The sequence below is a fragment of the Rhea americana genome, unplaced genomic scaffold (assembly GCF_003343005.1).
Source record: "Rhea americana isolate MKP2758 unplaced genomic scaffold, rheAme1 scaffold_248, whole genome shotgun sequence".
NCBI lineage: Eukaryota > Metazoa > Chordata > Aves > Rheiformes > Rheidae > Rhea > Rhea americana.
Genome location: NW_028186366.1, coordinates 861722 through 879091, shown reverse-complemented (window position 1 = coordinate 879091; position 17370 = coordinate 861722). Strand labels below are relative to the sequence as shown.

The 17370-nt window shown below is 38.1% G+C and overlaps 1 protein-coding gene across 2 annotated transcripts in view; it reads left to right on the top strand.

The window, feature by feature from the left end:
• Window positions 1-5203, top strand: part of TGFBR1 (transforming growth factor beta receptor 1) — a 38128-nt gene extending 32925 nt beyond the window's left edge. For both annotated transcript variants that reach the window (XM_085306824.1, XM_085306826.1), the window contains exon 9: window positions 650-5203. In XM_085306824.1, the coding sequence (XP_085162950.1) occupies window positions 650-775 (126 nt within the window). In that variant the 3' untranslated portion in view covers window positions 776-5203. The remainder of the gene's footprint in view (window positions 1-649) is intronic.
• Window positions 5204-17370: the final 12167 nt, after the last annotated feature.

Genomic DNA, 17370 nt, shown 5'->3' with positions numbered 1-17370 from the left:
CCTGCAAACGTTCTTAACTGTTTATTTTTATAGGCCTGAGTTTACAAACTTAGAATTTTATAGCTAATATCTTCTTTGGTCATTTAATTTTTGCATTGTTGCGTGATAGTAGCATTCACAGATTTCAAGGAGTGGCTGTTTGAAAGATGACAAAACTCCAAGAATGTTCAGAGTTATTAGAGAGCTTCAATTTGAGGAAGACAGCTGATAAAACTAGTGAGCTGCTATGTGTTTAACTYCCTGACAAGCACATTCAAGGAAGTGATTGAGTACATTCTCAGCTAGACAGCAGTCTTGTACCAGTTCTAGGTGCTTTCTTCTGTTTTACTATTGCTTTTCAACTGGAGGTACAATAAAAACAAGAATATCTTTGTTTGATGCAAGACTTCAGAAAATAGTTACAATCAAACTGCTAATATTTCATTGAAATATATTAGTGTGAGTGAAGTTGTACTGAAAAATACTAGTGTTCTCTACAATATTTAACTTTATTTTTCTTCACGCTTTCTGTGAAGTAAGAATTTGGTGTTTTAAATAAAACACTCTTGCATGCAGCAGTAGTACTAGTAATAGACTTTAGAAATGTGTATTGTAAAAGGCCAAGGCAAAACAAAAGTCCATTACATGTAATTATTTCTTTCCTTTGCAGGCATTACGAGTAATGGCAAAAATTATGCGGGAATGCTGGTATGCCAATGGAGCCGCTAGGCTAACAGCTTTGCGCATTAAGAAAACGTTATCACAACTTAGTCAACAGGAGGGGATAAAGATGTAGTCCTGGATTTGCTACTGAGGAGTACTGTAAAAATCTATCTGCACCAGGTGGCGTGTTACAAAGGTTAATTGTCCTACCTCACTGAGGGAACAGAAGGATATTGCTGCCTTTTAATACTTCATAGGAACATCACTTAATAGCCCCAGGATTTTTGTGGACATGCTGAACAGTTGTGTTGGGTCCTTTCTGTGCACTATGAACACCTCTTTCCCAGGATACAAACTATTGTGTAGTCTAGTTTTATTTTTTTATTAACCTGTAACTTGTTTGGAGAGTTGATAGCTGGTCTTAACATTTAGTTAAGTGTGCTAAAAATATGAAGGTCACTTCTAAATGGAACTGGTTCGCTAACTTGTTCTAGAGTGCGTTGATGGCTCTTTAAGCAATTTTAATCCTGGCTAGTACATTGAGTATTTTGAACCACTGTCACAGTTCTTTGTTTTAGATTTTGAATGTACTATTGCAGTATACTCTGCTAGCTATAAGGTTGTATATCTTTTGGACTCTTACCTTAATTTACAAAATGACCTCATTCATTTGTGGGGAACATAATTTATGCAATTATACTTTCTACATGGTTACTTTTTTCCCTCCTCTTTTTCAGAGCATTACATTGCCTTCAAAATAGATTGTATTTTACCAATAAGTGCCGCTTTTGAGTTTTAATGCAAAACAGTAGGAACATGCAAAGCCTATGGTACTTGTGGTTTCTAAATTACAAGTTCAAAAGTCAGTTAATTCATTTCCTTACCTAAGATCTAATTCAGATTCTACTCAGCACATGAGTAAATAATTCTCAAATTATCTTTAATTTTACCAAAATCTGATTGTTTAAACAATTCTGGGATTTTTAAATAGTGTAAGCTAGTTAGTTCACTGTTGTATTTTGTAATTGTCAAGTCATGAGTTATAAGACTTTTTAATCAAGTGGTACTTTTAAAATGCTTGAAGTGCCCTTGTCTACTTAAGAGAAGTAGCAAGAGGGCTAAAGTGTTCTTAAGGGAGTTTCTACTCCTTAATCAATTACGGAAAGTATATTTTCTGTGCAACTCTGCAGAGTCTTTAGGCTCACGAACAATATTTAAACGAGGATTAAGTACACCTGTAATTAGGGAGAATTTATTTGGGCTTTTGTACTAGAAAGTTAAAAGCTGCTTATGAACTTTATGTGCATATATTTTTTGTGTGCCTCATACACAAAGTGGTGACCTGCAGGTCTTTGTTACCAGGGGATTCCTGCAATCCTCTTCATAGTTACAAGAACAAAGCTTATGGTAGCTTGTGTTGTCATAAGAACACAGAAGAATATGCATAGCTTTAGTCTGGATTTGCCTGAGAATTTAAGGAGGCTTTGGCAGCCTTGTTCATAAATTGAATTGCTTCCTGCCCAAATGTATAACTTCCAGAGAGGAGCAGGGAATCCACATGGAAAATTTCAAATCTGCAGTCTCGTGTGTGTGTGTGTGTATATATATATATATATACACACGTGTATATATATATATACACACATACATACACACACATACATGTGTATATATACACACACAATTCAAATATATATTTATATATATATAAAATTTATGTTTTTATGTGTATATATATAATATATATTTGTTTGAATTGCAATATTAGGAAGAGTCTGGTTGACCTTTGATTTCATTAATTTCCAAAAAAAGTCATTTGGATTTCTGTGTGTAAATGTGCCTGGTAATTAACATGCCACCTAACAGTTAACTTCCTGCCATCCAGAACACATCACTACCCATCCTGCTATGCAATACAAAGAGTAACTTTAATTCTGTTTCTTCTTCATACTTCAGTGTAAAGTACTTTGAGAATTTTTGACAAAGCTAGTAACTGCCAAGAGTATCATTTTGATTGAACAGCTGTTAGCAGTAGTCAAGATTATTTTTTTAGTCTGTAGTGCATGGTTACTGAAGCAATAAGATGGGTAGGTTTTATAAGAAGAGGCTATACGGGTGGCATAAGACTTATGCTCAGGCTGTATAGGTATAACAGGCAAAGGAGTTAAGAATTTGGAAATATCAGTGTTATTAATGCGTGCTTGGAGATGGATTTAAATGATGTGGGAATTATGGAGCTGCAGAGGTTGAACTGTAAATATTGAAATACTTTATTCAGCTGTCGTAGATGAGTTTACTTATACTGGAAGATGACACTTGCAGAGGAAGGAAAGAAAAATCCTTAGTAGAAAACAATTGAGTTATAAACCTGACAGCTGTACATATTTAGTTTGTTCTGTGTTGTCTGACCAGTCAGGCTCATTTGCTTCAGGCCTCTGTAAAAGTAGGAAGTTGAGTTCATGCAGGTATTTTAAATAGAATAAACTATACCTTTGTGCAACTGGACAGTCAAGGTCTGCACCACAGTTTTTCAGTTATGACTGATTAAGAAATGATTAAGTGCACACARACTCCCAGTTTATCTATTTGGCATCCCTCTCTGACAAGTTCTGTGTGTCTAAACAACTATTTAAAGAAAACACTTCAGCAATGAAGTAGAATTTACTATAGTGCCATACTGATTTCAAAGCTTTCCTATTAAAAAAGAAAAAAGAAAAAAAAATATAAAGTTGGTACCCTTGTTAAATTCTGAGTTTTCCATACGTGTACCTGTTTCTTCACCATAGATACAAATGGTATAAGTCATATCTTAAAAATGTCAGGCTACTAGCATGCTTCCAGTCTTTACAATAATCTCGGTAATGTGGGAATTTTCAATAATTCATCAAATTTCATTACTGTTTTCAGCAACTAAAAATATCACAGTGATGCTTAGTCTTCTAAAACACAAGAAGCAGCTCTATTGCATTTAAAAGAGAATCTAAGGCAGTTGAACAGCATCATGACAGGCAGATTACTTCAACTATACAGCAGTTTGTTGCATTGGTTATCTCGCCCACTTAACTAGTTATCTTCTGAATTGATAGTAACTATTCTTATGCTATTCTAACTTTTAACTTTTGTTTTTTGCAAGGTTCTATTACAAAGTGCACAAAGGAGGCTTGATACACTATGATTTTATGAAAATTCTTTTGGGACAACATTATTATTCCTACTAAAATGCAGAACAGAAATTCTGAATAGAGCTATACATATCCTCAGTTCTGACACCACAACTTAAAGCTTTGTTCTTTTCCATTATATAAACTGAACACCTTTTACAAAGGGTGTGTCTGTACATATTATGTAACATTAAATGTTACCTGTGTAATATCATATCTTATATATATGGACACAGGAACACATAAGTATTTTTTAAATTAAGATTGTAATATCACCAGATCTGCTCTTGGAAATCCAGGGGGACCAAAATATTTTAGCATTCAAAATATTAATTTTATATCATTTCAAGTATATACCAAAACAGTTTCTGAGTACTGATGCAAATGTTTGTAAATATGAATGCATTATACATTCACTCAAGTTTCATGGATTTAATCAGTTTGACATTTTAGTAGCATTGATGCCTCAGTTCAGTTTACAGATTTGTGACTGGGTGGATATGGACACGAAGAATAAGGAATGTTGGAAAAGATCTGATGCTGAAAATCCTGAAATGTTGTTTTTTGGAATGCTGGAATTCTTCAGGGACCTTTCAATCTTAAAAGCTGGAATTCTAGCTTTTTTTCTCAAGCTGACTTTCCAAGTATGGCACACTTACACCCTCAAATGGTTCGACTTGTAATCCTAAAAAAAAAAACTATGTATATAGGGTAAAGACTTTGGAATTGATTTTGTAGGGGTATGAAAGTGTCAGAATAAGAGGCTGCTTTTTTTTCCCCATAATTGTTCTGAGAGTGATTGCCATGAAATTCACTTTTAGTTAGCTCTATACTGTGCCATTGAAACGATTACAAGTTGTTAATCATTTTGTGTAAAAGAAAACATAACTATATCAGTTGCTTTAAACTCAAATTACCTCTTAAAAGACCAAGGTACATTTACCTCATGTGTATATAATGTTTAATATTTTTTAAAACATTCTCCAGGTTTGCAGTTTTATGTTTCTAGAGATCTGGATATACTAAATTTACAGCTTCAATGGTACTAAATGTATTATCTGGTGCCCTAAAACACATCCATTTTCTGTATGTTATTGTATTACTGCAAGTTTGCTGCTTTGTCAATGTAGCACCTGCCCTTTCATAGCTGTATGGATACTACGTTGTATAAAGATTATTTCTTGGATGATAAATTTGAGGATCCTGTACAGATGAGTGTCACTTTTAAAAATTTTTCAAAAATGTGCATTTCCCCTTACATTTCTGAAAACATGTATTGTATTTGTAGAGTATACATTTCAATGGACTGTAAATAGACAGTAGAAGAGTGATGCTTATGTTAAGTGCTAACACTACAGTAGAGAGATTAAAGCAGTGAAAATAAATTACTTTTTTTCAAAGTATGCGAGTTGTCCTTTAGAGAAAAGTTACATGTGGGTGTAATTTTGGGTGTGATGTTCTTACCTAGCAAAAAGTGGAGTCACAGTGATGTGTGAGGTGTATTTCTTTCCTCTAAAGGGATTTCTACTAGCAGGAAAATTAATGAAGGGTCTGCTTGCTAATGCTTGGGTAATCCATCCCATGTATCCATATAGATAATTACAAAGTGCCTGATCTTCCTTTGTCCTACAGTAAGGTTTGAATAGGTACTTGGTTTTCTCTGATCTCTTGGGTGAATAATTATTGACTTTTTTGGACAAATTTTGCTTCTCTGTGAGGTCTACTTCAACGTAAACTGTTCTTATGAGAATTGCAGGTGTCTTGAACAGATGTTCTGATGTCAATGCAAGCATCATAAATTGAAGTAAAGCCAGCTTATTTGTGTTGTATTGAATTGAGTTTTTGCAAAGAAACAATCATAAGCTGATACTACATAGCTGAAGGAAGATGAAGATGCAACCATAACAAACAACTGTCATCTTGCCCTTTCATAATCTTATGAACAGCTATTAGTTTTGGCCCAGCAACTAGTGGATCTTTAACAAAAAGCACCTCTTACAGCAAATTCCTTTTCTAAACTGGGAGTCCTCAGGGTGTACAGAAAAAGCCAAAACATATGTCAAAATGCTATGTTCCTTTTTAACCTCTTTCCAAAGAGATGGATTATTTGGCTGTTTCTAAAGTAGATCTCTCCTGTCCTATAGCAGGATCAGATGCTGTTAGAACAATAAATATGCAGCCTTACCTTTGTTCAGTTAAAGGACGAAAACATGCTTCTTTCCCATAAGTGACTAAACTGATACTGTCCCTCACCATTGCAAACAACTAAAATTCAGTACAACAAAAAATCCCTTCCAGAAGAAAGATATGGCTTGAACATAGCAAAGTAATGTTATCTACCAAGCTTAATTTTTGTTAAGTGCCGGCTTTCATGCTTTGAGGATAAGGTTCAGGTTACTAAAATACAGTAAAAAGATGTACTTGATTGTAAGCAATTATTCTCCTGGCTGGGTACTTTTGGTCTGAGTGGAATATACTTTGGCATAATTGTATTACCRTGCTACAAGGTTTTACCAAATTTACACAGTCGTCATACTTGAGATCTCACCATATTTGGGGAGGATGTCTGCCTCCCAACTGAAATTAACAACTGCGAACCCATGAACATTAAGCAGACAACTTAGCTACCTGTAGTTGCTGCTGTGAGATGTTTGAGTCTGCAGACCCACTGAATTCTGCACCTCCTAGCTTATATAGCAAGCCCTGTTGTACAGAAGTGTAGTTATCAAAATTCTGGGTGTTCAAGAAAGGGGAGGGGAGAAACAAATCTCAAACAAGAGGTGTATTTGCTRCTTCAAAAATCAAAGCATTCCACCACTCTCTTCTGACAAAGGTAAAAAGATAATGAATGTGTGAGAGCATCTCCTTCCTGTACTGTTCTGCGGTAGATCTCTTCACTGAGAGGCCTAAAATAACATAAAATTCCTGTATAACCCATGCTGCAAATCACATCTCTGCCTATTTATTTAACAACCTAAACAAAGAAACAATCCATTCGTTAAGTGTTTACAATTTAAAAATGAGCCAAACTCATTCAAGCTTGAACAGAACTTATTCAGCCTGGTACGAAGATACTCATTTTGATCAAGACAGGCTTGGATGCAGGAACATACAGAACCAAAGATAAATAGCTACTTCTAGCTATGCAAGTAATAGCCTCCAAAATTTGCAATGACCATGTCATGTTTTGGACAGCTTTTATTATTTCTTGACTAGAAATACTAAGCAAATGGGTTTTTTTCTTCTATTTTCTAGGAAGTTGTATGTGGTTAAATGAAAATGATGGGTTATAACTGTGGTGTAGTCATAGTTAATTATGATACATATTGCTTAAAGGAATTGTGGCTGTTAACCCAGTGTTCACCGGTCCAAACCACCTAAAAAGGAAGCAGTCAAGTGAAAATTACCTAGGAGCTGCTGAACTTGCACATCTGTGGGAAGCTTCTGGAGTGAAAGGTGGAGTAATCAGAAAGAAGAGACTGAGTCAGTACAGGGCCCACTAAAGGAGGAGACCAGGGAAAGGGGATAAGGGAAATGAAAGACGTACGTGGTTTGTTGTAAACTCCAAAAGCCCTTCCAAAAATGCTGGGCTGAAACAATCTAGAAGACAAGGGTGACCATTTGATGGCATTTTAGGRGGGGGAAGGAGATTATAAGCCTTTTCACTTTTATTCTGCTTGCTTAGCAATCTGGGCTTCTTTTTTTGAAATACTATCCTGTTCAAGTCGTGTTTCAGTGTACCATTAGCTTTTAAAGCTGGCTGAGTCAAGAACTGTAGAAAAGAGCTGTTAGTTCGTTTTAGGATACTGAAGGATATGGGATCACAGAATGGCAAAAGCTTCTGGTGTTTTCTGGTTTTCCACATTTGCCAGCCACTAGCCCAAGAAAACTTGAAGCTGTTTTGAAAACTAAATAATTTTGAAATAAAAAATGTTATGAGTGTGAACTAATTCATGAGAAATGCCTAAGTAACTTGCCTAGAGAAGGCAAATACCATGAACCTTGCACAGAGTGATAGTCCCTTCACATTACATGAAAAATCTGCATTCATGAAACGGTGCCAGAGCTGAAAGCAATAAAGATGTAATTTAAAAACGAAACAAGCATTATAAGTCTCATAGCAAAGAATGTTAGTTTAGGAAGTGGGAGAGATTTGATGTATACTGAGCTTTTTACATATAAAAAACATGAATATTTAAAAGAAAAGGATGCAGGCATAACAGAGTCTTTACAGAATTGCTCCAAACAAATGATATCTGCTTGTTCATAATCCATGATTGCATGCCTGAATTGCTAAATAATTTGCTAGCTTCAGGGACTGTCTAATATGATCATATGACGAAACCTAGTTTTCCATCATATTTTGATGCTCATCAGAACCACCCACTTGATAAAATATGACCGCACRAAAGAGATGTTCACACTTCTTGTCAGACACACCAGCTAGGAATGCAAAGCAGCAGCCAATATATCCTGTTTAGAGAGAGCAGGCCATGGACACTACAGAATGTATAATACAAAAGCTCCTGCACTATGTCTAATGGACCATCATGAATACAGGCTACAAGGTAATTGCTGCAGTGAGTAGCTCTCGTGACTAATTTGTTGAGTCAAAATTGGTCAATCATTCTTCTAAGATTCCTTGCACAGTGATTTGTAGCAGTGGAACTTTCTTTAAATATCACTAATTTTCTCTTGCAAAAGATCAAATTTGTCATCTTGTCTTTCTCCCTTCTGGAAGCGAGAGGTTTTAACCTTACACTCGGTTTAACTTACAGGTTTTAACCCACACCCTTAGGGTGGAAAATTTTAGCTTCAATAAATACAAGCCTCCTTTCCCTCTTCTACAGAGGCAAAGCTGAGATCTTGATCCTGTTTTATTTACTGCACTCATGTATTAATTTGGGCTAAGTTTTTGAAGGCTCCCCTAACATAGGCCCTACAGAAAGCAAGCTGTTAAGGTGGTGGTTGCTGATGGTCTTTGCTGTTGCTAGAACAATTATAAAGTTAATATTCAGGTAGGGAGTTAAAGTGCAGTGCTGACCTGACAAACCTATTGGCTCATATGGCTACCCATAGGCTGGCAATGGGCAGAGGTCTGCTTGTATAAATCTTGTCTGCATATGAGACCAAGGAAGGGGACATTGCTAGTACATGCCCTGACATCTCTATAAATGCCTGTATTCATTTATGCGTTATAATATTTTGTCTAGCAAAGGTTAAAATCAGAAAAAAAATGAAGTTAAAAAACATACTAGGAATGCCTTGTTTTATTTATGAGACTAATTTCTTATGAGATTCTACTTGGGTAAATACAAGTCAGAGGTCAGCTAAAATGTAGAAGACTTTCAGCTGTTTATTGTGTCCAAAGTAAAAAAAAAAAAAAAAAAAAAAAAAAAAAAAAAAAAAAAAAAAAAAAAAAAAAAAAAAAAAAAAAAAAAAAAAAAAAAAAGTTGTGGAGGTGTTGAAATAGGTTCTTTTTAATACTCACTGCATGAAACTAATGAGTAATTTTGGGTATGTGCAGCATGATTAAAGGTTAAAAAGTGTGAACCACTTTGAGGTAATACCAGTGAATTATTGCAATTCTCTTCGTATCGTTTTTTGTAAAACAGGTACCTAATGCACAGCAAGGTACCAGAAAATCATCACGCAGAGCACGGCGGCTGCCACTCGCCGCGGGAGAGCGCCGCCGGGCTCTCCGCTCGCTGCGCCTGGCCCTGGCGGAGGCGCGGGAGCGTCTCCGAGCGCCAGGATTTCCCCTTGCCACGGAGGGGGAGCCCGGGGCGGCGGGCGCCCTGCGGCGGCAGCGGCTCCCGCCCAGCGCCCTGAGGCGAGCACGGGGAGCTAGCGCCAACGGCTCCTCCGGGCCGTTAACGGCTCCTGCGCGGCGCTGCCCCCAGCCCCCCGGCGGAGGCTGACGGCGCAGAAGAGCCGCTGTTCCGCCAGCCAGCTCTTCCCCATAGCGGGACCCGAGGACGGGCTGAGCCGAGCCGAGCCGAGCCCCTCGCCGTGAGCGGGCGGAGCAGCGATGTCTGCCGCCGCTCCTCGTCCAAGACTAGGAAGAGCTCTCGTCCCCAGACCCCTCGGAGCCGCCTCCACTTGTGCTAAGTCGGAATGCGCTGGATGTGGTGACACTCGGGCGTTCAGCTTTTCTGTCCGGCCCGGTCCGAACTGGGCCACTGAGCCAGGTGAGTCCAAGGTCCGGGAGGCCTTCGCGGGGCGAGCCCGAGTTATTCGTGGCTGCTTGTGTGGTTTGTGTGAGTGTGTTTGCAAGCAGCTGAGCTGAGCCTTCCTAAGAAAAAAAAGTACTTTGCTAAATTAGAAGAAGCATCAGAGTCTAGATAACGATTTCTGTGGTAAGGCGTTTATTTAGAGTATGATTTTTTCTTTTTTGTTTTGGAATTGGTAATATGTAATATTTTAGCTGCATTGGCTGAGAAATCTTAAGACCATATGCCTTAAAGCGCTTTATTGACATTGTGATTGACTGCTACAGTTTTATGACTCTATTAATTCTGTGCTGAGGTAGTTAGGATGTTTCTAAGCCTTTCAATTAAAAAGAAAATGCATGAGAAAATAGCATTTTTTTTTTCAGTTAACTTAATTAGGTTGTAGCTAAAATGTCCAGACACCTCCAGGTAATCTATAACCTTGCGTGTCCTGGAAAGTTTTTGAAAATAAGATTTAAATCCAGTGTCCCTGAGACATGATAGTATCTGAAATCATTACTATCTTTTTAAAGGAAACAAAACCCCAGTTGATGGTGTCCAGTGCAGAACTGCAGCACTGACTGGCATTATAATATTTTTAATAAGCTCAGTTATAAAAGTAGAGGTCTCCAGTTGCCAGTAATGGGAAGTTCATGGAAGCTATTGAAATTTTTCACACAGATATTGTTACTCATTTTTAAGGTTATATAATATCAAATATGTTTGTATGGATTTTTAAATGAGGGCTGAGAATTTAGAATTATGCCAAAGAATACTCCTATTACATTTTGAACTGCTGATGCTAAATGAAATAATAACTAAGCCTGGAGGAAGAAAAATACTGAATCATTACGTAAGAGACAAGAAAGGTAAGTTTTCCATGTAGTAAATTAATATACAAATTTTTTAAAAATCTAATGTATCAGTTTTTTTTTCATTAACTTATTAAGAGGAAGCATTCTAGTGATGAATTCAGTATAGGTAGCATTTCTTTTAAGCTGATCAGACTTGCTTGTCAAGTACTTGTTACACAGATCTCACTGAAATTTTTTGAATTATTGCTAATCTGAAATCTCATAGTTAAAGCAGATATGAGAAAGGTTGAAATATAAACTTGACACCAAAATCTTTAGACTTTCTTTTGATGCTATTTCTATTGGTATGTCTGGCAAAGTAATACATGCAGCAGTTGAATTAGTCGCTAGTTTGTTTGATTTTTAAACCTGAGCGGTCTGTGTTTTATAGAATTGTTGTGCTATATTGTGCTGCAGCACAGAGGTGAACTTGATGCATGTCACTAATATTTTCAGCCCCCAAATCTGTACTTGTTTGGCAAAGGACTAAGGAAACCTTTTTTCTGTACAAAGCTACTCTGAGAAATTCAAGTAAGATGATCCTGATTTGTTACTTTTCCCATAGGTGCTTGTATGTCCTGGCTCTGAAGTTACTGGGTACACTGAAGTGTATCTGCATCAGCCTGTTTGTAATAAATAGCATGAGGATTCAGTATTAAGCAATGATGTCTAACAAGGTGGATTACAGTTTGAAACGGGAGAAATCGAGCACATGTTTTTACTTTGAAATCCCATGGTTTCAGTAGTTACAAGAGGTATTACATAGCCTGCAATAAGAGCTCGCAGAATAGAAAGAAAATAACAGTGGAGATGTACATCAGTGAATACTCAAAGACTGATACTTTATTTGAATACTGTGGCACTTCAGTGAAGCAATTTGAAGCAATTCAAAAATTCACTTTAACCAAGCAAAATAACAGCAGGCTGTAGCAGACCTATTTTATGTGCAACTTTTAACACAAATATGTAAAACCTACATCCTCTTTTCTACTTTCATTATAGGGTTTCTCTGTATGAATATTTCAGTTTGGGGTAGTAGTATGCTTTTGAAGCCAGAGCAAAATAAGTTTTAATGGCACATGTGCAGTAATTACAGCTCAAGCTAGGTGCCTCCGAAGAGGGATCCTGAACAAAAAATCCCTGAGCAATTATACCCTCACAGTCTAAGTTCCCATCCCTCACATGATGGTTTGGACCAATCGTAATATTTATGTCTGAGGTCTTCCTGGTTTTCATTGGGTCCGTCCTTTTTGTTCTAAGCAGGCTGCTTATTTCCTTACCTTTCCAGCTTGAACCCTCTTTTACTTACCTAGGTGAAAGTTCATCATAGTATCTGAGCGCAGCCTAAGGTTTCAACAGATGTAGCTGCTAATGCTAAGCAATTAACACTGAACAGCCCCAGTGCAACCTTCTTTAACAGTTACTTGTTAATCAGCGATAAGTGATCCAGTGCAAAAGATAGGGATGTATAATCACATGCTTCCCTGTTCTGCTCTAAGCTGTGAACACTTGATGTGGTTGTGCCCTTCAGCAATGAGGACAAAGGTAACATCCCAGACACAGCTGCCATCCTGGGATTGCAAGCGGGGAGCTAGGCTTACACCTACAGAAGAAGCTAGTCCTTAATTCCAGGTGGAATGGAAAGATTTACATCCTCACTTTCCTCCCAGCTTGGTTTTTGTAGACTTTCTTCATAAGGGGACTTTGGCCAGACCCTGTCTCCTGGTAGGTAGATCCCTCTTCTCTGCAAACCCACCTCTGTTGGTGATTAATTTTGACTGGCTTAGCATCAGCAGCTGCATTATAAGGGGATTTGGTAGCATGGCATAAAAAATAATGCTATTTTTGAAAATAGAATTTAACTGTTGATGCAAATTCTCTTAAATTCGATTATTCTTCTCCAGACCTTTTTACTCCAGTGGACATAGTAGACTGCACATTCCAGCTACCAGGTAACTAACTGCTGCTTGCTTTGTTGGATGTGGAGATGGAGAACAAACAGTTTAGTCAACAATTGATATTACCCTATATCCTTTTCAGGACCAAAAGTTTGTCTTCAGCATGTGAGGGTCCTCTAAAAATACTCTGTGTTGCCTTAATAATGGAACAATGAATCAAAGTTGCTTGGCAACTCTTAAGTCAAAATGTCTATCAAGCTAGAGGGTTCACCATCTGATTCTGGTAAGGGGAGAAAAATTTTCAGATGAAGCATGACATGAACTTCCTTTTTCACCCATTTATACAAAGCACTTTGCAGGTAATTGTTCTTGTTTTGACCTCTTACTGCTTGTAATTAAAGAGTGAAATGCCTAACATTCAGAATCTCTTCTAGATTTTTATATTTAAAGCAGTTCAAAAGTTTACAATAAAACAGAGGAAACTGATGCTATAAAGAAATAATTCTACCATATTAATTTTGTTTGAAATACTGACAATTTACAATTATAAATGAAGTGATTTACAGAAGTAGATTTGAATAATCCTTTATGATAGCCTGGGAAATTTCTAAACACTGAGTAGCTATCATTCTTTAATTAAATTGCTTGGGCAAAAAAAGGAGATTACAAGACTAGAAATCTTTCAGTGTTATCTTGAGGAGAACAATCATTATCGTGTCATCCCTGTTTTAACTGTAAGAAGCTGAACAGCTATTCTAGTTGGAATTCTTAAAAGATATACTTTGAAGAATACTTTGTTCACAACAGCTGTTAAGAAACTCTAAGAGGCAGCAAAAGAATCAAAAGAGCAGTGATGGCACTTCAAAATACTAGCTCGCTAGATCCAAACTATATAAATATGAGCTTCTTTCAGTATCCATCTCTTAGGATTAAGAAAGCAGCTGAGCTCTGAAGTAAATGTAAATTCTATGGTATATTAATGTTCATAGATCTAAGTTAATTTGAGTTTCTCATCTGCAGGTTGATGTAATTCTAAAATTACAATAACACTTGCACATGGAGACTGAACTTCTATAGATGCCATATTTGATCAGAAAACATTTTGGAGAAAATTGGAGACCTTTTCCTGCACTTCTGAGCATTTTAGTTGCGTTCAAATGTCTTATCTAAGTGATATTGCAAAAAATAGATGGTCTGCCTAAGGCACAGACAAGCATTCACTTGTGAAACAGTAGTAGTGTCTAAGGTGCTTTCATGACTGGCTCTGTGTTACTGATTCTCTTCCTATCACATAACAGTGGATCAGGCAATGGTCTACACATTCAGTTATCTTAAAACATTGCTGGAGGTGAGTTATATAAACGAAGTGTTCAGAATGCTGTCATCTTTTGAGAGAATCTGTTTACCACATCTAAGTTGGAGTATAACAACTTTATAAGTGACGGTAGATATTTCACATACGAATGTCTGGTTGGGTTACATATCAATTCCTTCAATACAGATTTGTGTGCATTTTTTCAGAGCTCCCCGACAGCTTCTTTCAAATTTCTCCCTAGATGTATCCTGATACTTAGGAAAGTGAACAATAATTCCTAGCAGTATACATGATTGTGGGCCTGAAAGAGATATCTAGACTGAAATGGCTTTGGCTTATCCAGTTTTCACAAAGGAAATAGTTTGATGGAAGAAATCCAAGCTGATCCTCAGGCAAAGTTGTTCATGCCGGTCCCTACTCAAAGGAGCACATTTGGAAAGTTTCTGCAGCAGCAGGTTTTTAGAAGATGGAGTTACTCCAAGGAAAAGGGGTTTAAAATCAGATGATCACAAAGAGGTAAAGAGATGAGATAGCTGGCTGTCACTGGCTGTTGATTAGGCATGATTTTGTATGGACTGATGGCTTTTTACGTGAGTGAATATTTTCAGTAACCTATTCAAAATGACTCTGAAACAGTGGCAAAACACTGAAATGAAGTCATCCTCCCTGACGAGGCTTACAAACTAAAAATTATTTTAGAAAGAAAAACATCATGATACATGTATGATGTATTTCTGAAGCTTTTAATAAAGAAATGGTTGTGCAGGACCATGACAAGAAGGATTTTATGTAATAAAAATTCAAAAGATGTGAAAATGATGAATTAAATCAAGGATGAAAAAATCAAGATTAGAGAAGTGAGAAAGAAAGAAACCAAACTATCTCTAGCAGTTCTTATACTATCTGTACATAGGAGGAGGTGCTAGATAGAATTTTGCTGGTGCATCCTATTATGAAGAGGATGTTGAAAGTAATCCAAGTATTGCACTGTCTGTACCATTATTTTTGTTGCTCCACATGGAATAATAGCCCCAGAATCATTTTTTTTATCTGAACTTTGAACAATTAAAAAAAAAAAAAAGGTGACCCCAAAACATAGGCTATTGTAATTTTGGTAGATAGAATACTCGGATATTGAGAAAGCACAGCCTCAGCAGAGAAAACAGTGAAACAGTACCAGTTAGGGAAAATACACTATTATTGAGGAGGAAAAGTATGATTCTATAGATCAGCCACCTCCTTTATAGTGAAAGCACATAAAACAARCTGAAAAATTGTGATGTAATAGATTGTGTTTCTACTGCAAAAGTAGAGGATAAGTTACTTTCGATTATCTGGTTCTGCAAAGGGTATCGTGCTTAAGGAAGCATGAAAAAAATAGTGACTTCCTAGTTTAGTAAGGATTTTACCCTTGCTTTCACAGATAGGCAGCAGATATAGATACCTTGTAGCAAGTACTATTTGGAAGCTCTAGCCTTTCTGTTTACAAATGCAGTCCATGTTTTAGTCTCCCACTACATGCTCTGATTCATCCTGCAGTTACTTAGGAAAGGACTGTAGTTAATACATGTGATACAAATATATAGTAGAACAGTAGCCAGGTAGTATAACAGGGAATGTGAACACTACACAGATACATAGGACATTGATACTGTGCAGGTCTGAAAATTCCGACATTGTTTGTGTTTCCCAACTGCTCCACATAATGATGGTATGCTTGTCTTTGGTAGTAAAAGATGTTTCTGACATTTTGACAAGTCTTTCTGTATGAACTTGGAAGCCTGGCTTGAAACAAGTGAAAGAAGAGTATCTAAGGTAATCCTGGGCTTCTAAAGCAGTACAACCTTATTCTTTATTGACTGAGAATCATAGAATTGGTAAGGTTGGAAGGAACCTCCTCCTTTGTAGCCCAACACTGGACTCTCTCCAGTATCTCCATGTCTGTCTTGTACTGGGGAGACCAGAACTGGACACAGTACTCGAGATGAGGCCTCACCAGGGCTGAGCAGAGGGGCAGCATCACCTCCCTCGACCTGCTGGCAACACTCTTTTAAAGCACCCCAGGATACCATTGGCCTTCTCGGCCACAAGGGCACATTGCTGGCTCATAGTCAACTTACTGTCCACCAGCACTCCCAGGTCCTTCTCTGCAGAACTGCTTTCCAGAAAGTCAGCCTGCAGCCTGTATTGATGCGTACAGTTATTTCTCCCTAGGAGCAGGACTCTGCACTTGCCCTTGTTGAACCTCATGAGGTTCCTCTCTGCCCAGCTCTCCAGCCTGTCCAGGTCTCTCTGAATGGCAGCACAGCTCTCAGGTGTATCAGCCACTCCTCCCAGCTTGGTATCATCAGCAAACTTGCTGAGGAGGCACGCTTTCCCTTCATCCAGGACATTGATGAGGTTGTACAGGATGGGACCCAGTCCTGAGCCCTGGGCGATGCTGCTATCTACACGCCTCCAACTAGACTCTGTGCCACTGATGACGACCCTCTGAGCTCTGCCATTCAACTAGTTCTCGATCCACCTCACTGTCCACTCGTTAGTGGTGAGGTGAATCCCATCTCTCCCCAGCAGTTGCTGATCTTCAAACCATGTCCCATGGTCATAGAAACCAAAACCCTGTTGTCAGCACCAGCGGTGCAGCCAGTTGTTAACGTGGAATATTTTTCTACTTCTCCTATTCCTCTCTGTAATCGGCAGGACCGATGAGAAGACCACCTGGGGTCCCAGACCCTTGACCACCATGCCTAAGGCCTTGAAGTCTTCTTTGATTGTTTCCAGCTTGTTCTCCATATCATTAGCACCCACATGGAAGAGCAGCAGAGGATTCTCCTCATCCTGGAGTGTACTAAACCTGTTCTTCAACTATAAGTCCAAGTCTACAGGAGGATTAGGGGCCTTTCTTCTCCTTCTTCTGTGAGAAGCAACTGTTTTCCAGCCTTTTTCTACAGTGCTGTGCTGTCCTATTTCACTCTGCACAGAGCCTTCCAGCAGCTCCCCTGCTGCAGGGGATTGGGACTCCCAGAGTGGTATGGTCTCCAAGAACTCCCTGTCTATCTCCTGCTCACTTTCTCTGATGCTTTGCAGTCTACTGACTTCGTCCCACAACTCCTTGACTTGACAACACAAATGGTCAACAACAGCACACCTCTTGCAGGAGAGCTGACCATCAGTCCTGACCTTCTGGAGAGGCTCCAAGCACTCCCTGCAGCCTGAGACCTGTAGGGCAGCATCTGCTGTCAAAGGCTCTGTCTGGGCTGAAGCTTCTGACACAGCTGATGTACCAAT